The sequence below is a fragment of the Diorhabda sublineata genome, chromosome 7 (genome assembly GCF_026230105.1).
Source record: "Diorhabda sublineata isolate icDioSubl1.1 chromosome 7, icDioSubl1.1, whole genome shotgun sequence".
NCBI classification, from domain to species: domain Eukaryota; kingdom Metazoa; phylum Arthropoda; class Insecta; order Coleoptera; family Chrysomelidae; genus Diorhabda; species Diorhabda sublineata.
Window position 1 is genome coordinate 27,721,715 of NC_079480.1, and position 25,448 is coordinate 27,747,162.

General features: G+C 32.9%; 1 protein-coding gene across 1 annotated transcript in view; it reads right to left on the bottom strand.

Moving 5' to 3' along the window:
• Positions 1 to 9,823: 9,823 nt before the first annotated feature.
• LOC130446513 (uncharacterized) overlaps positions 9,824 to 25,448 on the bottom strand; it is a 107,048-nt gene continuing 91,423 nt past the window's right edge. The window contains exons 4-6 of the mRNA XM_056782823.1: positions 24,832 to 24,965; positions 13,250 to 13,451; positions 9,824 to 10,068 (exon numbers count right to left, since the gene is read on the bottom strand). Coding sequence (XP_056638801.1) covers positions 9,962 to 10,068; positions 13,250 to 13,451; positions 24,832 to 24,965 — 443 coding nt within the window. The 3' untranslated portion in view covers positions 9,824 to 9,961. The remainder of the gene's footprint in view (positions 10,069 to 13,249; positions 13,452 to 24,831; positions 24,966 to 25,448) is intronic.

Genomic DNA, 25,448 nt, shown 5'->3' on the forward strand with positions numbered 1-25,448 from the left:
ATCACAAAAATATGTAAATAACAAAAAAATTGAAATAATTCTTTTGAAAAATACACCTTTTCAATCTAACACCATGTCTACTATCTAAAGCGAAAATCATACTTTTCATCAAAATATGTCTTTATCAAAATATTCATGAGTTTCCAATAAAATTATATTTATTAGAGGTAACTAAAAAGATATACAAAATATGCAATTATAAAATTATGTGAAGTACCTTTTTTTCGACGATTGCGATAATCACATGTGTCGAAAAAGGCTTTTACCTACGAACTTTATATATTATTTTTTTCTACTATCGGCTGTTTAATCGTGATCTTTATCATAAAATATATTACGTATTTATTAATATTTTGAACATTTTAATCAAGATTAGAATAAATTAACAAAACAACAGAAAAATTTATGATATTAGATTCATCAACTCTTCTCTTTGGAATGTATAGATGCCACCTAAAAATAATTATCACTACATAAGTAGAAAAATAAAAATGGCATCAGCGCGATTTCAGCCTGGCACCTCCGCCATGTGAGCCTCGTACTTTAGCCACTATACTACGGAGTTCTAAATATGTTTTTCATGCACTACTGCTCGAAGTATGTGTCTTTACGTACTAGAAAGTGTATCTAAGGTACGTACTTTACTCACAGTAGTAGAAAAATAACTTTTTCTAAAAATGTGATATTTTTTTCAGAGTAAGCTTAAGAAAAATTGGCAAACGTCATTTATATCAACTCAATCATCTATAGTTTCTATATTTTTATCAATTGAAGAACTTTTCTAAAATAACAGCCGATATTGTGGGACTGATACTCTCAATTATGACAATCTTAAAGGTAAGAACTCGTTTATCTGCTGATACCTTTCCCTCCATCCACTCTGTTTTAGTATTTATTGCCCCAGATTTCAATCACATCGTGAGATTTGTCCTCTATGAGATATTTTCCAATCTAGAGGTTTGTTAACAACTTTTTTTTGTTATTAATGCGTCTTAGATTTTCATTGGTGACCAAATTAATCCAGGTTATAATCATGATGTATCTATAAGACCACATCCCCAGCTCTCACGTTTTTAATCACTTCTGGTCCAAAGTTTTCTTTTTATCAGGATCACTGAGTACAACATAACATTATTCTGATTCATTTATCTTATTTCTGATCTTGATCTGTGCCTTTGACCATTGAAGTATTCTTGACTGATTTTTAAGTAACCCTCTTTTTTTGCTTGGTACAGTGACGATTCTGCGCAATAGAAATTAAGTGTTCCAACTAGACGGTTACCGTTTTACGAACGATTCTGTTTTTCGTTCTAATCGACTTAGGTATCGTTTGTTAACCGTTTCCCGGACGGTCTTTTTGATACTTGGTTCATAGCAAATACTATTACAAGATTGCGCAAAAAGTATTTATGAACGCTTCCGATAACCGTTCCAAGTACGGTCCTGACTGGCAGATTGAAACCAACCTATTATATCTTTTTTTCTGGCACCTAGATTTCTTTTGCCGTCCTAATTTTGTCTCAGATAATTTATACGATACGTTGGTCTATTATACTAATCATGTATTTTATTAATTCTTATTTCTACCTTTGACACTTGTACAAATATTTCAACGTCTTATATTTTGACTCATTTTGCGAGGCTTTCTCTTCTCTTAGGTTTTATTTCATACTTTTCTAAAAAATCTTTTTCTTTTTTTTTTTTTATTTGATTAGTTTTTAAATGAAGTATGCTATAGTGTAAATTTTGTATAGTATAATTTGAAATGTGCTTTTAAACTACCTCACTAAAATACGTTGAAGGACTTGATGGGCAAAAAAGTCACGCACTGCCTCTTTTTTCACCCTAGAGAGGGCTATCACTTTTCAACATCGGCAAAGGCCATATTGCACGGGGATTTTATTCTATTCCAGAATTATGATGTCATTTCGTCGTTTTTGGAAACTTGAAGAGAAGTGATGAATGATTCAGCGAGTCTTTTGATATTTCTGGTCACTGGGGCTTATAAGGAGAGCTTTATCGAATATTTTCTATCGTTATCATAATAATATGATCTAAAGTGGCAATATCAAGGCTAAAGATAATAATTCAATGAGTGTTTGAGTAAGTTGAAGTATGATGTAGATTATAAGATAATGAATCGAGAAATAAAACTTTCGAATACAAGGGATTTAAGAACAGAATTAATCCCCAAAGACTCAACAAAAACATTGTTTTGAAAAGTGTATTCAGTCTTTATTTAACTTCTAATAAACTTTCAAAAAAACAGTGAGTATTCAAAAAATAATTCACTATCAGAAGTAATTTGTATCACATATTAATCCTCAACATAATCATCTTAACGCTCAGGGCATTTGTCATATCTGCAGAGAAGGTTTTGAAATATATTTTTCGTGAAATATTCCTGCCAATGATTGGAAGATAATTGGGGCGAATTCAATGTAAGTTGTTAAACGTTGCTTCCAATCAACTGCTTGATTACAACTAAGTCACTGCAAATCAGATCTATACTAAATGATGTATTCAAATTTTTGTTAGTGTTTTTAAAGGTCAAGATACTTCAACGCTGTAGACATTCGAGGTAAGTGCTCATCAATTAATATTTGTATTAGAGTCAAGTTAGCATAAATTTCTTTATAGCATGATATTGCACAGGAGGTCGCTACAAAATGATATTTTTTGACAAATTAATATTTTATTCCAACGCGTTGAATATTTTTTCAGAATTCTTTGGTTCATGCTACGGCTGATCATGTTTATCTCTTGACAGATATCTTCAAAATTCCCAACGTTTAAGTATATTCGACAGCTTTTACCTTTATTGAATTTACGTCGAGCAATAAATTTAATTTGCGACTATACCTCATAGTTTTTCAAATTATTCTGTTGTTCCAAGATTTCCGGATCTATCGGTTTCTTCATGAGATCTACATTCCCTATCTCCTTTTATATATCTTCACTCTGTTCTCTTTCTGATCCATTCAGCACTACAAAGATCATCTTTAAACTTTTTCCTCTGGACTTTGCTAATATTCATGATACTTAATTCGAGGTACTCGAAAATCAACGGCATGATATCTGATAAACGTTTATCAATTCTTCGATTTTCGAACATTCTTCAATATTTTATAGTTTATTTTACATGTGTATTATGTCTTTTCGGGCCAGATTCTTTTCCTATATTATTGATGAGTTATACTTCTTTCATTGATTACCTTCGCTATTATTGGTAGCTGCTTCATGTTTCCTTGTCTGAAAGCTTCTCACAGTTCCTGTATTTTCTAATCTTTTCTTCCTCTGAAGTTAAAATTACTCCTTTAATATTATGAGATATATGTCACTCTACGTATTGTTAACTCATTATTAATCTTAACCTCGCTTCTATACCAACCATAGCAGTAATATCTTCAACTTCCACCCCTTTATATCGTTCCTTGCACTTCTCTCTAGTGCTGTATCTTTGAAAAATTCATGCTTCTCATTCACTTCTTCATTTATAAACACGTTGAAAGCTTACCTTTTTACTTTATTTTCACGCTTACCACATTCTACAGAGTATTTTCCTCCAGTCGAGCTTACATTTCAAGTACCTCCTTTCACCTTATCACTTCGTATCTTCTGTTTCCTTCTTTATTGGTTCAAAATTTCTTGTACTCTCTCCAATATTTATAGTATTTTTTCTTTTATTACTTACGTTATTTTTTTTATCTATTGCATTCTTGTCATCTTGGATGCCGCTTTGACTATTATTGCATGTTAGTTTTTTAAGTTGTCCTCTTGTAGTCGTGCCTACTCTTGATCCCATTTTCATACTTTGTCGCCCAAATATTTTTTAGTCTAAGATTCTCAATTAAATTCTTCTTCGAAATACATCAATTTTTTTTAATAGTTTCTCTACTACGCGTAGTTTATCTAACAGTTTTGGTGAGGTTTTTTCATCCATATTAAAATTCTTCAACATATTTTCCTTTCAAGGCATTATAAACCTTTAGAATCGAGGTTCTAAATTTGTCTCCTTGCTATCCCATTCTCAACCATCTGATCTTTATTTCCACTTCCATTTGTCTATTTTCGTTTCTAATTACTATCAGTTTCTTTTGGCTTTCTCAATATCTAAGAGCTGATATCTAAAAGCATGAAGTAATTATGTTTCTCATCAAAAATTTCAAAATTGTATTTCAACTTAAAGCATTTGGTTTTTACCTTCTACCTAACCTAACCTAACCTCATCTATGTGAAACCATATTATACATATTCTATATCAAGATTAGAGCTAGAATATACAAAGTGTTTCTAAACAAGGGGGAAATATCAATATTTTGCTTTCTAATTAACAATAAACGTGATTATTTTTTATTTATAACGCTGATCGGGATCATCAAAGTCAAATGGTACCCTCGCCCTTATTTCATACAGAAGCTGACAAATATTTGATGAAAAAAGATATACGCCAGATATACGCCAGTAACAGAGTGAAGCCGAATGAAAAGATTTTGAAAACACATGCTCACGGTCGATACTGTCGACAGAGAAGAATTTTTAAAATTGGTAGACAACTGCGTCTTTGGAGCACTATAATGTGGTGTCAAAAAGGCAGAAGTGAAATAACGCCCAGTGATATCAAAATCCCAAAAATTCTTTCGAGACTTCGTCAGAATGTGGACAATCTCATTTTTTTATCAAGGTAGTATACTGCACCGTACTTATATATTTTTGAAACCACCACAATAAAAATTATACTCAATTAATGATTATCAATAATTCTGAAATTATCAAATAATGCGAGTCCAATTTCAAACGAATACGCCATAAAATAGCCGTTAGTTGCATTAGAGAATAGTGTAACAGGTCAGAAATAGATTAAACTCAAAATACCATACCCTCCAAATGGCAGAGTAATCAAACAGTCATTCGTTCAAAGTGAAAGTTCGAATCAATTAGAGGAAAAATTACTCCACCAACCGAAGACAGCAAGTTTTATTATTTAGATCAGAAGCAATAAGTTTTAGAGTCGCAGTTACTTGAGGCTCACAACCCATTAACTAATGTGTGCTTTTATCTTGATGAAAAATCTGCGACGAGTCATTTCTTAATTCAATTCACCGTATTTTATTTGACTTTCCAAAGGGTTATCCTCCTTTTATTGATGATGAGAAAACTATGTTTTTATTTCTGCATTTTTTTGTGCCAATATCTGACTATTGATACGTGGACGATACAGAGTTATATTCTCAGGTTAGATTTATCGCTTTACAAACTTAAATAATCCAAACACTGATTTACACCTCAATTGATTCGATCCAATGTAGGAGTGGGATAGAACTGGAATTTTAGCTCTAAGCCATAAAATCAATTTATTCCCGAAAATTGGCTATTAGTCTGAGAGTTAATAGAAACAGGGGAGATTGAAACAATTTCATAAGCATGCATATATTATAGAGTCCGAAAAATTTAGAATGGAAAATTATTCTCCATAACCTTCTGATAGGGCAGCATGTGGAATATATAAGAAATTTACTTATTAGAAAACAATATATTCGTCTGTGAAACTTTTTTTAGATATCTTTGAACTCTCTCAGAATCAGTTACAGCAACAACAAAAACAAAATACATTACATATGCAAATATTCTAATACTTTGAAGTCATAACAAATACATCAGACGTATTTCAAAATACAACAAAGTTTCGAAGAAAACCGTAGTTGATTTAGCAGGAGTACATGGTATTAACTACCAAGGAATAGTACTTTTGAATGTAACACAGTTCTGACAACAATAGATGATTATAAATACTAGAGAAAGCCTGTAGGGAAGATAGAGAATAGACCAAGTTTTCATGATGCAACAACTTCAACAGATAGCTGACGAACAAAACTGCATTTGCTACGAGGGTTGCTACTTGAGTTTTGAGATATCGCAACACTGATGTTGCGATGATTTTCTACAATTTTCGACGTGGACTTTTTTTTATTAAAAAAGAACCGCATCAACCATGAAAGGTTATTGGCGGCGGGACAATGTGAGTAAAGTCTTAATCTAAGTTTACAAAACAATTAAGTACTATATTAATTTGTAGTGCTAGTCAATTTTAGCAACTTAATCATTTTATCACTGTTGACTAGTTTAGCGCACTTTTCATTTCACGTGGAAGTTCACTTTCTAGTCGTTCCTGATGGTATAGAGGACATTGGACAATATGTTCTACGGTTGGAGGAGTATCGCAGGCGAAGCACAGTTTTTGTTGCTCTTTCTTCAATAGGTACTCATGGGTTAACTTGGTGTGTCCTATTCTCATGCGATGCTGTATCACTCAATCCCGTCGTCTTAGTGATATTTTCCTTTTTGGTAGTAGATTTGGGTTGATATGTTGGAGTTTATTGTCTTTGAGTTTTCCCATTTTTTTGCCATATTTCTGGCGAATGTTGTTTAATATAGCTTCTAATGTCGGAATGTGGAATTTCAGGAGGTTCGTTTTCTATTCTGATGATACTGCAGGCATCTTTAGCTTACCGATCGGCTTTCTCATTTCCTATTATACCGTGGGATGGAATCCACATGCACTCGACCTGTTTGTTCTTATTGTGGAGTGCTTCAAGGTCGGTTTTAATTTGGCATAACATTGGGTGGTTTGGGTATACCATCAATATTCTCAGTATTGCACTTAAGGAATCAGTAAAAATTAATGTCTTTGATTGGCGCTGTTGGATTATATGATGCAGAGCTTTGGAGATTGCTAACAGTTCTGTCGAATATGTGGAATATTCCTTGGGTTGCTCAAACTGATAGGTGGATGTTTCGACGATGAAAGCTGCGCAAACGTGTATTGTTCTTGAAAAATAATAAGGCCATATTCAATTATCAATATGTGTTTTTATTTGTCTATTTCGAAACTAGAGTAGTAATATGGAATGATGTCGTATTGTGGTGAAAACTTGGTCTGATACACATGAGGCAATTCGTTGTGGCTGGGATGACGATTTTAAAAATGTGTTTCGATATAATTATTGTACAAGGAGGGAACATACATGGTGGCTGCGAATATGGCTCTCGACCAAATCCATTGCTTTTATTTCCTATAGTTATTTCCCAATTAGCTTGGAATATATACTTTATATATACTTATATAAACGAAAATAAATACAATTGAATTTCATAAGAATGATGATATTTATTTCAAATAGACAAAATTAATATGACCAAACTTATGAAGCTGAAAAGTCTTAAATACCTTAAGTTTTATACCGCCCGAGATCCGTTAAAATAGGTACTACGTCATCAACGCCGTTTGTGTAGAAGAGAGTCCGGCCCATTTTACAAAATGCTACTGGCTAGAGTCACTATTTTTGTGTTAAAGAGTATACATCGAAGTATACATTTTTTGATAAAAATAGAGCAGGTGTTTCTTCTTGGTCAATGAGAAAATTTGCTACAAATAGCATCCTTGGCGTTGTTTAGCTATTTTGTCATAAATAACAATTTCAAGTGATGAAATCCGCAGCTTGAAAGCTTCAAGGTAATAAGTTCAAATCTTTTATCGTTATTTTCAATATGTTTTTCGCTAAAAATAATAATAATAATAATAATAATAATAATAATAATCACCGTCACCAGAATCTACTTGAATATAGTATTGGACACCGAAAAGCTGAAACAGTGGTGACGAATGGCACTACACGGTAGACATCATCACGACCTCAACCAGCCTCATGTTTCAGAGACCGAAGACTTCATGATGGCTATCCAGGATCAAGGATAACACAAATAAATATAGGAAAAATGTTATCAAGGATTTGAACACTGAATCTGATAAATGCAGAAAGTGCCACAAATATCAAAGACCATTCAGCATATAGAATCTGCTTGTAATGTGTTAGCTAATACTGACTATCTACACCGGCATAACCAAGTGTGCAACATCATCCACCAAAAACTAGTCAACAAGTTCGGTCTTCTCAATACGCATTACGAGTACCAGCCTCAGAATGTGCTGGAAAATGACAATTTTAGACGTTACTTTAATTTGCTCGACAAGTGAAGAACCAGCTCTGACTTCTGTAAAATTCTATTGGTCGAAATGAACATGGTCTCCAGTAGATATCTCAGTTAAGTTTTCAAAAATCGAAGATATACTATTTGTTACTAGGTGACCCGACAGACGTTGTCCTGTCTTGACAATGAATATTGAATTTGAATTGGTTTTGGTATCGATTGGTGAAGCCGAAGATTTTTTCGTATTTTTTTTGAGATTTCTCAAAATTTACGAATCCAATTCAAATTGTATTCGAAATCTAATTTTATTCAAGTCCTTTCGAATGACCTCAACTGCAAGGAAATCGCTCAAGTCGTTCAAAAGTTATGAGAGGTTTACACACACGTTGTTGATATCGACTCCGTTCAATTTCATTCCGCGCTTCGCGTTGTTCGTCTGTTTGATTTGCTCGCAGCATTGCGAGTTCTGCGACTTAAGTTTGAACGTCTAGTAATATTAGGCGTAATTGCTCTGAACTATCCGTGATGTACACAAAGAAATTCAGTTTTCTTACATCCTTTTTGTGAGAAATAATAGATTAATTGTGTTTTTTTTTTCAAAAAAATAACTTCGATCGAGGCATTTGTTTTAAACGACATCCAGATTTTTGATAGATGCATTCTGTTAATTCTCAAGTCAAACGTCATAATATCACAATAAAAAAGTTTATACTGTCTAAAGAGCTAAGTTTAGATTAGAAATTAGTATTATTGAACAAGTATACTTAAATTTTCTAGTTTTCCGCGCCATTTATTAATTTTTTTTATTTCATAAGAATCTTCTCCTGGCCAATAACCAACACAACAACAAAAAAATAGTGAAATCAATCCAGCCGTTTACGTGTGATTCTGTGACCATGGGAAATAGCACATAATTTTTATATTTATATAGATATAAATGTCGTATTTGTACATTTCGTTACAACACACTATATTGAGCAGACTAATTTTCTAGTCGGGGGCTAATGACGTAGCTTCCTAGTCGAGTCGCTACACGGGAAACGGGTGGAGTGACATTTTTCTTCGAATTTTGATAACTAATTATACAGTAACTGTATATTTTTGAGACACCAAATAATTCACTAAATTCAAGTTATGAAGTGCCCCTTTCTATAATATAATCCAAATTTCGTTTCAAACCTCATTGTGATGATGATAACCTCGTCATTTCCAAACAATTGAGTTATTGATAGCAGTAGATAGCCTTGTGAACTGACCTTTTTAATACTGCTGCCGTATTATTGTGTGTTTTATCCTCAATGAATAGTTTGCAGTACATCAAAAACAAGACTAAATAAAATCGTTTAGTGATTGAAAACATTCGTCCAATTATATAGAAATTTGACAATAATGTATGAAGAAATAAAATTAATATTCAATCTTACCACTGACAAGTTGGTAAGTTCCTTCAGTATTTGGTACACATTTGAATGATACACTATCTTTCAAGAAGAAATTATACATACGAAGATTATGCGTATTGAGTATAGAATAATACAAATTCTTTATTTTGATAACAAAGGTTGTTTATGGTGACTAAAATATTCAAATTCACATTCTAGCCTGTTATACTACGAAAACTCATCATTTCATCTCTTCATTGCCAAAACTGTATATGAGCATAAAAAATATTCTTTTACTTAAATTTTCCAAGTAATCAAATTCTTGCGTCATTTTTCCCATCGTATTCTCTAATTGTTTACGTTAGAATGAATTACGTACCTTTCAGTATTTTGTAAAATTTGTGAAGGAGAAAATAATTTGGGTTAGCAAAGGAATTGGAAAGAATAAACAGTTTAATTACTTTGTGTAAATATATTGCATAAACAACAAATAACAATTATTTCTCTCTTAACATCTATAATTGATTCAGCCATCAATGTTTGAACAAAAAAATTACATTATTACCAAGTTCTTACATATTCATGAAAAGTTATTTGAACAGCTTGTAACTAAAAATTGACATCGTTGAAATTAAAATACTCAATTTCAGAGCGGGGTGAGACGATCTGCAATTCGGGGCAATGCTATAGGCGCTTACTGTAACAAAAAAAAATAATTGTTCAGAATTATTTAATACATCGACGTAATTGAATCCGCTAGAGCAAATATTGAAATATTTTATCCAATCAAACAAAGTAATTTCAACTCATCTCATGAATCATTGATAGTTACATACAAGTAATGCTATATTATAATAAAATATTACACATTATGCATTTGGGAAGCTGCCAAATCAGCTGTTTTTATGGTGAACTCCGAGAGATTTGCACTACCTGCAACTCCTGCGAGTAGTGAATCGACCCTTGTGCTTCACTTGGTTCCCAGACTTAGATCTGAATGAGTTCCTTCGTGCAAAATCGTTAGATCAAATCATTTTAAGCAATTGAAATCGTTTCCAAAATGATTGTTATGAAGGTATTTTGATAGTACACGGTAAAAAAACGTCGGATTTTTATTTTACTCTCTTTTTATACAAAATGAGTCATCTCGCATCTCTCAATGTAAAATTATCTTTCACAAAAGAAAAATTATTCAAAACTGTACATAAAAAGGAAAAAGTTGAAACATAGAAAACATAGTAATCGACAAAAATCATTATCTTTGGTATAACTACGCACCCTCAAGTACAGCCAGTATTATTTAACTCAAGTTTTTGCTTCTAAATCCTAAGTCTATAGGTAAAAGATACCAAAAATAAATTGCTGCACATCATGTTTTGACACTCTTGAGTCATTACCTCTCGTTTTGTTGCATTTGTTCATTGTAATGTGACATTTATCCTTACTTGAAATGTTAGCTCCAGCAGACACCAAGACATCTAACTCTCCCACGGGATTCTACACACGAAGTCGCGGCTTTTCTGATAAGTCTCGCAACATGTTTTACCTTGTGATCAGTTTGTACAAAGAATAAGCGTTTATCATAGCCAAATCTAAATGGTTAGAAAACACATGGACAGGTCATCCACAAGTTCCGGTGAGTGGTACATTGCAATATCTAACCTTTTGATTAATTGCTCTAGCTGTAGCTCTAGAATTGGTCTTATTGTAGTGCCTTCCGAAAGTATTTTTCCTAGTTAAGGAACGGCTACACTAGTATACATAGTGCTAAGAACTAGCACGTCCTTCACAAACATTTCTTGCTTTGTCTATCCCTTAAAAATTGTCCGTGGCCCATTGAAATATTACAAGAGTATTTTTCAGTCATGCGCATGCGCATATATTCGTACTATCATTTTTGTTGAAGACTATTTTTGAAATATTTTCCTCACTCATATTGATCTGATGAGAACCTAAGGGGAGATCTAATATTGTAAAGTATTGACAAAGCCTAAGCTTGTCTTGCAACGTTTTTTTATACAGGTTATTCTGGAACTTCATGCAAAAAACTCGCGAATGACTAGAGGACGTGAAAATAATGCATGGAAAAACATTTCTAATACGAACCCTCGATTCTGAGTAATAGGCCATCAAACTGCTCCTTTGAATAGTTGTCGTTGAGGCGTTAATTTGTAGTGACATTTTGCGTACGCTAGTTGCAGAAACATCAACTACATCTAAAGAATTTTGCTCTAAAGCTGCTGTTCGTATACTTCGTTCTTGACCTTCACCAACTCTTTTTAGACGGACCCTTCCAAAAATATCATTCGTTAAAAAATAATGGAACCTAGTTCACTCAATTAGCCCACTTCGAACATCTATTATAGTTCTTTTGTATTTTTGATAAGTTGTAGGATAACCCATTAACTTTCTTCACATTCCAATTTTTCTTTATGTAAGCAACACGATGTTCGACAGTATGTAGTTGAATTAAAAATGTTCAATTGTGTTTGAATACCTCCTGTAAGTATTTCCAATAAATAATTACAATGTATGATGATTTTGTTGAGAATTTATCTTTATGACAAACGGTTTCCTTGGTATGTAGAACGATCTAATACTCTACATATCTCCTAAACCATGATTTTTATCAAGTTGAGCACAGAGTCGCTTATTGTTAAAAAATCGATTAAAAAAAATTCATTCTTGCTATCTTTATATTGTACAGGTTGTCCACGTAAGAGTTACGGATTGTAAACCATTGGATATGAACCTTCAGAATGTAGTGTAGAATTATTTTTTTAAACATATGGACATACGTAATCATCCATTGAAAATTCATAATCTAGCAAATATATTTAAATATAAGTTCTGATTTCGCCTGAATGCCTATAACTCAGAAACAAGTGTAAGAGAAATTTTCTTCGTAAGTCGGAGCATCATTTTTACGTCATGACCTCAGTGCAGGTCGTTCAAAATCAGCTGTTTTACCAGTAAACATCGATATTGTGCGTGATATTCCGATATTTCCACTCGTGTACATTTGATATTAGGCGGGCAAAAAAGTTTGTTTTTGTTGGGTACCACAAAAATTGACAATCACTAAAAAAACTTGATCGTTGAAAGGAATTGCTGAGAAAATTCAATCACTTGAATAACATTCAAGAGACGTCTATAAGATGGTGACAGGTGACGAATGATGGATCCATGCATATGGACTGTATAGGTCTTTGAAGACGAGAAATCTAACAAAAGTTGTTCGCGCACGAATCATTTCCAAGCAAATGGTCGCCTCTTTTCTCAGAATAACTGGTCAATTATGGATTGTGGACAAGCATTTGTATGCCATAATTGTTCACAAAAATCAGGGAAAGCAATCGCAGAAGACTAATCATTCTCCACCATGAGAATGAGAACTCTCACGCCTCAGTTCAAACAAAAACGTTTTTGAACAGTCAAAACATCGAATTGATGGGTCATTCAGGTACAGTCTTTGTTTAACACCTAATTATTTCTTTTTATTCTCGCAGATAAAAAATAAATTGTAATGTCAACGCTTTTCTACACCTGAAGAAGCTGGTGATGCAATCAAACTTTGAAGGTACCTAAATCGAAATGGAAAAAATGCTACGATAATTGGTTCAAACGCATCAAACGTGTATAAATATATGTTATTATTTGCCTATTTCAAAACTTAAGTGGCAACCCTCGTAACACCTATAACTCACTCAAAGTATAACCACAATTGACAGTCAAATTCAATTGCTACAATTAATATGAAAACAAACAGTTCAATTAGTCTAAAATTGGTAGTTTTGTTGTTGATTGATAGGAATAGCAAGGTTTTCAGATACAAAAATATGCAAAAAAATTTTTTTACTAATTTAACAGGAATTCACCTCTTTCTGGGACGGGCTCACGAACACTACGTAATTTGAGTACTGCCTCTTCGTGATACAAATCTCCAATCTCCGCGATGCAACGTAATATCAATCTTCCACCGTCGAAATGTTCTTGTGAAAGGAGCATGTTAACGTTCAAATCACTCCATGAGGGCATTTCGTTGAATTTATTAGATCGTATAGACTCCTGTTTTGCAATCTGAAACAATGGATGAGAACAAATTAGACTCCTGTTGATAAAAATAAAACTCAATTCAGAAAAGTAAAAATAAAATGAATTATAACAAGTAGGTAATAATTGAAAATGTGAAATTGTGATTTTCACTCTAATTTTTGATTGAATATTAGAAGAAATTAAGGCGTTTCATTATTTTCCTCTGACATAATGAAATTGTAGACTTATTAACTTTCTTTTCTCTTTTTTCATCTTATTAGCAGACCCAGCATTCCGAATAGCAGAATGAATATTAAAAAAAAAATAAAAGACCGAAGAATCGACTGTAGGAGAAACAAAGGGTCATTTAGTTCACGAATAGATTAGTACTCGGTATTTAACATTCAACTGGTGAATAATTAGAGGAAAGGTCACTCATATGGGTAGCGTCTTTTTCAAAACACCATAATAAAATAAAAAAAGTACTTTCAAGCATTATTTTTATATCTCATGTTTCGTTGGATATTCTATCAAGCATATAAGGAGAAGAAACATGATAAATAAAGCAAATGAAAAAATGCAGTTTGAAAAAGTGAACTACCTCAAAATAGTAGCATTTGATATCCTAGTATGGGGTACCCAATTTATGCTGTTAATTTTGAGAAACTATACACGTAAAAATTATTTTGTTTTTGTGAGAAATATTTATCCATAGAAATCTAGTAAATACATCCAACGAAAAGTTGCGTCTTTTATAAACAAGAAATAGTCATCATATAGAAAGAACATAAAACAAAATATTCAGAAATGCAAAAGTCACAAATATACAGACTTTTTTCATAACTAACATATTCAACATGAGTATATTTGAAGCAGATCTGCCACGTCACTCATTCTTCGCCTCTGACATCTTCGGAGTAAAAATAGGAAGAGTTCTTCAAAGTTTTCTACCTGGTCGCTTGAATCGAAACACACTCCGGTTCAGGGGCCGAATCTTAAGCAGAGTTCCAGGATAGCAGCTTGCGTTTTTTTGATTATAATTTAGCAACTGACTGTTTGGTTCCATTTTGTTGATTCGGTTTTGAACCATGAATATTTCTTTCGGCGCCCGAAGTTAGAGGTAAATTTCCTTTTTTTATGCTATCCTCTAGTTCTTTTTTGTATGGAATACTAGCTATAAATTGGAACAGGCATAAACCTGACTAAAATTTTCTCCTCATTTCCTTGAAACATCATAATAATCTTATCAGATTGAACTTAGGTTATTATCAGGATAACCCTATTTGAAATATTTTGATTTTCCATAAGGCTTCCCTAATCATGTCCATATAAGACAGCTCTTAGGATCAACTTATTGACGAGAAAAATATTGGACCTAAACCAGATATAAATCTACGTGAATAGTAATTCCTGAATATACCTAGTAAACATAATAATATATATAAAAACGTTCTCTCTTATTGGTTTACATCCAATTGTAGGATATTCTACAAGTTTTTTCTGTGAAATCAAGCTAATTTTATAGAAAAAAATGAGAAAAATGGTATATATTGGGTGTGCTTTCAAACCATTGTAAACTTATCAATGTAATGCATATGTATAGGAAATGTGGAAAGTAATCTAAAGAGTAATCAAAATAAAAAAAACCTTCCAAGTATAATAATTGGAAAATGATACTATGAAAGAGGAAAGAGAGACGAAGATACTCCAGCATGCTATTTTGAGCAACAGATTACTAAATGGTAAATTTCAAAAGTTACATGGTAACTTGAGGAATTACCTTGGTCAATTTTCCAGTACTTATAGAATGGGTGAAAGAAGCTAATTGGCCCACACATAGTGTCGTGACATGTCGAGAGTACTCGAGTAAGTTTAGCTTCGTCCAAAAAACGTTAAAACACAAGTGATCTCAATACAAGGCTATAGACATAGAGCTGACGATATTTTTTTTAACATGAAAAAACGTAAGTACTTATTTTTTTAACACAGAATTTGAAAATAATAATTTGGACATCCTGATGTACAGTGAGCTGTTTCTCTCCTGGGTGATAGAAGCTCCTTCTTCAGAGAATAACCGCTCACTGGATACCGAAAATACAACGATAAGTAAATAGGTTATAGCTAAATTTGTAAACCTGAGAAATAACACCTTTATGCCATCCCATTAATGAAGTAATATTTTGATTACTTCTTACAAAAAAAGCTTCTACAGCAACAACAGTCTAATTGTTAAGGGTGTTTGAGAGGCTCAAACCTTTTATGAAAAGAATATCCCATATGAAAATATACAAATGTGAAGTATCTGAAAGATATTGAAAAAATTTTGGAAGAATTTACGTTAATAAAATAATATGAATGTGTGCTGAGTAATACTGGTATTTGAAAAACTTCTTTTCTATCATATTATTTGTGTTGACATCGATAATCAATTTTCGTTTGCATTTCTTGTTGTCCGCGCACTTCCATTTGATCCTTTAGACCTCTGACAAACACAACATAATGGTGTAATTAAGTTACATGTATGCGCCTAGTCTTAGGCGTATAACCGGTTTAATTGATAAGCACCAAAATATTTGGCATTTTGATGAAATTCGATCAAGTCTAATCTATCGCTTTCTATGAATGTGTACGGATAATGAATATTACTTGTTAGCAAAGTGATTTTTTGATTACTTCTTGAAGAACTACAGGAACAACGGTGTAAACGTTAATGGTGTTTGAGAGGCTCAAACCTTTTATAAAAAGAATATCCCATAGGAAGATATTCCATTGTGAAATATCTACAAGACATTTATATTAACGTTCATTCATAGTGATACTGGTACTTGAAAAACTTATTGTCTATCCAATTTTTTGTGTTGGCATCCATTATCAATCTTAGGTTGCACTTTGTAAACGTAAGTCATGCGTATTGAGTGACATTCTGTGCAATATGAGCCAGTAAACTGAGATTGTAATTCATTGACTACTAGCATAGAATCCATTAAATAATTATAAATAAATAATAGAAGAGAACGAACTCTGTAGCTATATTAGAACCTGAGATATAGATCTTTGAATATAGAAAAATTGCCAAAAACCTACAAAAATCCATAACTCCACATTGAATCTCCGCACTTAGCTCATCTCCAACTCAACCGATTTAAGTGTTCAAAAACTCAAAAGAAAGAAGGTGTTTCAGCGAGTGTTCTTAAACCAAAACGAACTCTGCAGCTATATTAGAACCTGAGATATAGATCTTTGAATGTAGAAAAATTGTCAAAAACCTACAAAAATCCATAACTCCACATTGAATGTCCGCCCCTAGCTCCTCTCCAACTCAACCGATTCAAGTGTTCAAAAGAAAGAAGATGTTTGAGCGAGTGTTCTTAAACCAAAACGAAGTCTCTATCTTGAATAGAACCTGAGATATTGAGGATAGAACGTGTGTATGTGAAAAACTCCCATAAGTAATGTACAGGGGGATATCGAATTTGAGTATAACTAGAGAATGGTGAAAATTAGATGAAATCCGATGGTTGATGGCTGATCTGACTCGAAATGGAAATCATCAATTTTTTTAATATTTAAGATTTTCTCCTAAGTTTCGTTTCGAATTAAAAGTTAGTAATGATCTTCACAGTTTTCACTCCACTTACTTTAGCTCTAATAACCTTGCATAACCTCAATAATCCACTTTTTCTTCTCTTATCACATGAAGGTATTCTCTTACTTATGAGTTCTCTGAGCTCTTATTATTTAACTCTAGTACTTCGATATCAGTAACTGCATTTGCCCATGATATTTCCGATGTACATCAGTGAGACTACATTTCAAATGCTTCTCAAGTTTTTTTCTCAATTGCAATTATATATGAACCAATTAGAGCAAAAATTTTCTCTTGACATTGATGAAGCTAAAGCAATTCTGAAATTTAAAATGTTTGAATTGAATGATTTACAAAGAGAATTTTTGATATAATACCCATTTCAACTCATGCGATAGCAATCTCGATAGAGTACATTAAATTTATATTGAAGCGAATGGAAAATAATAAGATTATGTTAACGTCAAGTATGCCACTTGTCAATGTGGTTATTGAATACCAAATATAAAATGTCTTCATAAAAATTTCAGCATTTTAAATCAGAAATTTTTAGAAATAAGTGAAAAATCGTGAGTGAGGGCTGAAATATCATAAATTACAGATACTGTTCGGAAATAACGTGATTAGGAAATTGGATTAAGACACTGACATTGATAAAACTGAACCATTGGAACAAGAAATGAGGCGATCGGAAAACTTATTAATATAATATAATTCCATCGTGAACCTCTGTTTCGACTACTTCAAATTCAGAAACGAATATTGAATTACATTTCCTCCCATTAGCTTGTTGAAAATCGACCATTTTGTTGATATCGACGTCTCAAATCACTCACAATTGAGTAGAGAGGCTTAATCCAATATGACTAGTTTCGAAGCTATTGTATCTCATCAGAGCGTTCTACCGCCCTCTCATTTGGAGTCTCTAGTTCGAGCGAGTGCTGCTTTATGCTCCGTGTAATTTAACACTAGCAGAGGCTCTCTGACGCTTTGCACACAGAGACATGCAGTAAATATTAATCGTTCACTTCGCTTCACCTCGAAATGCGAGTGGCAAACCTCTTCGACTAAAGACCTGCTTTCTCTGGTAACTTTTCATCGACCAGCAAGACCACTGCCAAGAAGAACCTATCTCAACAGCCACACTCCAAAAATTACCGTAGGAAGCAAACCCTTATTTTTTTTCATAGAAAATAATAACACAAAACAATAAACATAATTGTAAAAAGGGAAAAATAATGAGAATAAACCGTTGATTAACAAATAACAAGAACTTAGCTCTTCTTTTGTCTCATCTACTTCTGCCTAGTTCTAAGCTTCGTCATTAAGTAGCATCTCGTCTCTCCATTGGTTTGTCCATCTTACCTTGTAGTTAAAGTCGATGTTTCTGGGTGAATATTAGTTGTAATCGCGTTTTTAGTGTTGGTCTAACATTTTGTCTTGTTTCATTTCCTCTCAAGTTATAGCATATTAACAAATAAACAAATTATCACATAAAAATTTTCTTAATTATAGCGTTCTTTCAATAAATGTTCAAAAATACCGCCCTTCGCTTCTAAACATTTTCTGCTTCGACTACGAAGAGCGTTTGTTGCTCTCCCAATTGATTCATTTATTTCGTCTTCAATATGTCTGCAATATGCAGTAATTTGTCTAATTAGTGCATCCCGTGTGTCCACTTTAATTTTATAGACTTCATTTCTCATCCAGCCCCATAAACAAAAATCTAGAGTTGTAAAGTCTGGAGATCTTGCAGGTCAATTAATGGGACCTCCACGAGCAATCCAACGGCCTGGAAAACGTTTGTCCAAATGCTGCTTAACCTGACGAGCGACATGTGCAGGAGCTCCATCGTGCTGATAGTACATCTGCATTCTAATATTTACAGGAACATCCTCTAGTAGGCTTTGTAATTCATTTTGTGAAAAATTTAGATAGTTGTCTTCTGTGAAACGATTCTCCAGAATGGAAGGGCCAATTAAATAACTGTCAACCACACGTTTACAGAAAACCGAAGTTGAAAATTGCTTTCGACTGTTGCGTAGGGATTTTCGTTCGACCATACATGATAATTACAAGTATTATTAATGCCATCACGGGTAAATGTAGCTTCATTCATAAAGAGTATACTCGATACAACACAATAATTATTATTTATCCACCGACAAAACTCCATACGGTCAGCGTAATCCTCTGGTTGTAGGGGCTGTACTTTCTGTAGGTGATAAGGATATAAGCCTTGTTCGTGATGTGTGTTTATCACCCTTTTTTGTGGAATTCCCAATTGAGTGGCAAGGCTCCGTGAGCTAGTAGTTGCATCTTCTTCTACTAGATGCAGAATATTTTTTATTTCTACCAAACCTTGTCGAGTAGCGCGTTCAAATATGTTAGCACTGGGAAGCTTACCAGTCTCGCAGCATTTGTTAAAAACTTAATAAATTCGTTTTTATCAGGATATCTTTGGTGTAGAAAACGTTGACGATATTCTTTAGCAGCAGCTGTAGCCTTTTCATTACAGAAACCGTAAACAAACACCATATTTGCATATTCTAAATTTGAATAAGTATCTGGCATTTTGCAGCACTAACAATCAAATAAATAGTTCATCAAAACGTCAGATTATCAAATGCCTTTGAGCCTCCAACATGGCATACTTTGATAATGTTAAAATTCAGTTATAAGTGGAAAGCTAGATGAACATTTTCAAATACTCCATAACTTGAGAACAAATGAAAATCGGATAAGAAAATATGAGTTTTTTTACATTATTTTCACTTGTATAATACACTCTTAGAGTTTGGTACGCTCCTCCCGATTCACCTTGTATAGTTTTCTAGCGTATCACAATGTGCGTAGTGTAATTTAGTTAAATCTTTTATAATATGCATTTATGTGAATCCCGCTATTAACTATGTCGTTTTCCATATGTTTTCTCATCTTTTGTATCGTTGTCCCATTTCACTTGCCAGGCCACCATTTTGTCTCTCTGTCCTGTCCTTTTCATGTCCGTATTTGGGCTAATCGTTATTATGCCGTCCGGATCATTGTGTTCATTACATATTACATTTCTTCATTATTACTATCTTCTTGTTGTTGTGTATTGCTGTTTTATGTCTGTTGTTTCCTTTATTGTTGTATCAATTACATTGTTAGAATCTGAGTTAAATGTTGATTGTATTTTATTGTATCTTTGTATGTTGTCTGTGATTATTAATATTAACATCTTCAGATTATCTCTATTTAGTGTCGCTTTTGTATTTTTTCCTTATGTCTTTGTTGTTTGTAGTTATGTAGGTAAATGCCTATTATCCTTTCTCCTTCTTCGTCGCTTGTGTCCATGTATATGTTTGTGCATCTGAAATTACATTTTATGCATGTCGTCTTGTTTGTTGGTTGCGGTAAGTCTATATCTTCATTTCTTTCAATTGTTGTCTCCTTTCCGTGTATCTCTTATGTACAATTTTGGCGTCGATATCTAGCGGTGTTACCGTTGATAGTATACGTATTTGTAAGCCATAGTTATGGCTTTCGTCTTGCAGCCGGCTGTTTCTTCATTTTGTTGTCTGTCGCTCTTTTCCCACAAATTTATCCTTCGCGGCTTTTTCGTATATTTGTTTCAAAGTTGTTGGTTCTCGTCCCAAGACCTCCTATTATGAATAATTTATGTCATATGTCTGTGACTTCCTGTCTTTTGGCTTTCACGTGTTCAATCCATATAGACATTTACAAATGTGAGGGTTGAAATAAGATATTCTTGATCATTAGAAAACACATTGAAAACTATCAGCAACACATCGCTGTGGTGAATTTTAGATAAACAACCATCAACATTTCAATTTATGAATATTAATTCCATAGTTCTCCAGATTATTAACAATAAATTTTCATAATTATCACGTATAGGCTCGACTTTGCATAAAAAATATTATATAGCATCCAAAATGTGTTTTGAATGATAAAGTGATAAAGATAAAGATATGATTTTTAATTCATATCAGTGGTATAAAACACATCCTTACTTAATATCAACGATTAGAAGAACCGTACACACAATCGATGAGACTTAAGCGCTGTTGGGAAGTTATGATCTGACGTCAAGTAGATCAACTATCAACAGATTTTGATCTTAGTTTCAGCGCACAGATCAGCGTGCTAAATTTTTGGTAGAAATTTTGAATTTGGAACTTGATCTACACGACCATTTAATGTTTATCACTTTGTTGGACGTTAATTCTTCCTTAATATTCATCAAGTTGTATAATTGATTCTAGATAATTATTAATGATTATTGAGCAAATGTCAAAGATTTATCCTCTCATAGGAATTTTGCATTAAAGTTTTAAACTAAAGGTAGTTCTATACTAAAATGACATTATTGTAATAGTCAATCCATACTATCCGTCAGATTTGTTTATGTGTGATATCTGGTAATATATAGAACAATCAATTTTTTAGATGATTTCAAAATATGAGTAGCACCAAGTTTTTCGTTTTGGTTAGGTTTCGATTGAAAGTATACACAATTGAATCATTCTTAAAGACGAATACCAAATTTACTTTGACGATGTATCACTTTGAACATAAATAAAATAATATTTCTGGATAGATATGTACATTTATGATACAAAAACAAAGCTTTGATATTCGAAGTATATCCCATAGTTTCAATCCAATGGTCAGCAAACTTTTTGAGATCTTGGTACAACCATTCTTTGTGCTTAGGTGCGATACATTTTATCATTTTTGAACTCAAATTTGTCTCCACTCAAGAATTTCGACATGGATTTGAATGAACAGTAATCTGATGGTGCAAGGTCCGGACTAAATTCTGGATTTGGCAGGAATTTAATAGCATTAAGTTCTTCGGTTTTCTTCCGCTTAACTTTCACATAGACAGTGACTTAGCATTATTTTGTTATGAGAGAATCCATTGCCAATAAATCGATTTGATTTATTTTTACGAGGATACGAGGGATTTGGAAAATGTTCTCTGTCTAACCGCTGATTCTCCATTTATGATTACAAGTAACAATGCGTTTGATAAATTGATACTAAGTAGGTTTTCTATTGCTTGTACTCCCTTTATAACCTCAATATCACGCAGGTGGATGACCTACGCTGTGCCGTTCTCTTATTTACTGTCTTTATCATAAAAAGGTACTGCTACGTCGATATAGAAAGAGATAATGATTAAAAAAAAGTAAAGCAATTGTACTCTTCACAGAATAAGAGACTAGTATTAAAAACTTACGACTTGATCAAATTGAGGCGCAGGAATTTTCCGATATGAAAACCGACACTACTTATAAGACACTCTCTGTATCTGGCGTTACCTATATATTCGCGTCGACAGAATTGAAAGCTATAACCATTTATTCATATATTTACCTACCATATTTCTGAAAACTCACGTTGAAATAATGTGAATGAAAAATCATGTTTGGATTCATAATAATTTAGTAGACTGTGAAATAAACTAGATATACGAAATAAACTGCTTGATTTTAAAAGCGAACTCATTCGATTTTATCAAAAATTTATTCAGCAGTTTCAACAATGTTTTTGTTGTACCCGACAATTCCGATGACCACTTTGAAAAAAATATTTTCAGTATATATTCTTCATATGTGTATAATGTGAATTTTCTATTCATTGGAATATTTGGCGATGCATAAGGTCAAACTACAAGTTACTTGACGTAGATTTTAATTGGAAATACGATTAATTAACGTGAAACTACAAGTTTTCACTAACCGTATGGGTTACGTTTTCAAATCGTAAAAAGCCAATTTTTCTTCAAGATATGTGAATTTAAGGAAACGGAAATCTTTTTGTACGTTTATTATGGAGAATAGTGAAAATACTATACATTTTATATGCCGTCAGAAAATAATGAATACGCAGCTATATCGTATTTTGTGTTACTGAATTTTTTCGAGGAATAATGAAAAATATTCTATATCTAGATTAAAATTGGTTTCTCGAAAAACTCCTTAGCGATGACAATATTAAGAAATTAATTTATTGAACAAATAGTGTCAGAAAACTAATTCAATTGGATCGAATAGAAATTTTCTAGTTTTATATGGAAACGATACCTGTTCACAAAATGATGTATTTATTTTCATATTGATATGCTCAGCAATTTATTTATTAGAAACAATCGATTTTTATTTTCTGCTTTCTTTGATAATAATAAAAAATATGGAGATATCACAACAATTAATTACTGGGCTGAAATAGACGAAGATCCTCTTTTTTTAGCCTTCAGCTAGATAATGTATTGTATACCTAATATACGATTATTAATAATTTTGTCAGGATGTGTGGACACTAGTAGATACTAGGCTTGGTAGAGAAGCTCAGTAGAAAATACAACGTACAGATTCTGCTCAGAAGAGGACGAAACTATCCTCATTCTTACAACTGTGAAAAGCTTTGAGTTTCCAAGAAAATATACTTGGATGTGTAACATAAAAAGTGTAGATTTTGGCCGCCATACCTATTCCATTCGAAATTTCTGAAAAAGCTGAATTCAATAGATCTGTTGTGAGAAATGAGAACCAGGACCAAAGCAAAATATTTCTAGTACATCTTCTTAATCAAAATTTGATAACAGATTGAAATTTTTGTTCTTCGTGGACTTCATTTTCTTTCTTCTCTATTTATCGGAAAAACCGACCCAGTACGAAACAAGCTCACAAAATTTATACGAGTAATTTTGAACATTGCTTCACAAAAGTTTCAAGTGTTCATCATGCCAAATAAGAGAAGGGTTTCAAAATTATCAAAAGCAAACTGAAGTCAAGGAAGGTTGAATTGTAATCCGGAGAAATAAATATAAGAATAAACAGAAGTGTGGATAAAGTTTTATGTAATTAGGTATTGTACCAAAGAAACATCATGAATAACCAAAAATATAAACCAAGTGAGCAGAAAAGCAAATGCCAATAACTCGAAACATTCGTTCGTTCCTCATCAACAAAGACGATTTTGTGGTTTGCAGAACAAAGAAGTGTACATGCTAATAAATAGAAAAAAAAACTCCTGCAGCTCTGGAACATCTAGGAAATCGGAATCATTGTGCAATATGCATCTAGTGTGGAATTAAAAATTGGATATTATAAGTTTCTTTGTTCAATCCCTGTTATATTCAGACATATACGAGTACATCGCTCAGCTAGAGTTATGATATGAGGTAATATGGCTTATCACTCGAAGTCATCTTAAGTAATCATCAAATGTTGAAACTTCATCTACCCAATGTAAGTAGAGAGAGCAGCAAGAACGTAAATTCATTTCGTCCCAAAACAAGTGGTTATACTCTATAGAAAGTGGATAGATTCACATTGCTAAAACCACGATATCTCTTCTTTATGATATAGGTGTTGTATATAATGGAATACCCTAGAGCTTCAGCCTGAAATTGAAATTAGTAGCCAATTCAGTATTATTAGTTCATCTCTTAGTAACTTCCTAAGAGTATTTATTTAAGGAGCATTTGAATATTCGAGAAAATTGTAAAGTTATTTGTGAAGACTTGATTTCACAGCTTTCTTCTTCATTGTCAAGACGCGATGTATCAGAAGTCGTTTTCGATTGGTTGATTTTCTCCAGATTTACCGTCACGTAACTGGCTCTTCCCCAAAATGGAATCCATGATTCGAAGGAAATTAAGGGAGCTACGATAGATAATACGAAAGCCTTCCAGAAATACTTCCATTTATAGATTCGACATTGCATCAAACTAATTTAGTAACACCTTATTATATTGTTATTGATAAAATAATTTACTGTAGTTTATGATTATATCTGAAAAGAATAAACTATAACACTTACCGTGACATTATTTAATATAAACGTTAATGACGCTTTCGGTTTTGAAGGCGAGGAAGAACAATTCGCTTTCAATGTATCCAAGTAATCTAAAGGCTCCCCTTCCACACTTATCGTTGGTGGAAATTCTGGAAGCTCTGAAAAGAAAAACAAGAATGAGAGAAATTTTGGTCAATGAATTCCAAAATAAAATAACTGATATTCTCCTACATTTATACCACCGAACTCATTGAAATTCCTCGATGGACTGTTGCATCCAATTCCATTGAAGAATGAAGATGTTTCAATGGTCTTAATATTCACTGGATTTTTCATACGAGGATTGCTAGACTTAAAAGATGTGGGATTGATGGATCAGCTGTGAACACTGGGCTCTCCAGTTTAACAAAAAGAAAGGGGGATACAATAGATCTTTTGGGTCGCATTGTATACGAGATCCTAAATTCATACAAACAGTGCATCGATTATATTGCACGATATCCACGTGACATACCATGAGATTAACGCATACTTAGGCATTAGTTCTACTCACATGCACTCAATATTACATGAACATTTCGCTGTCGAAAAGATTTGTTCGATTTGGATACCGCATAGTTTGACAATCGCTCAAAAAGAAG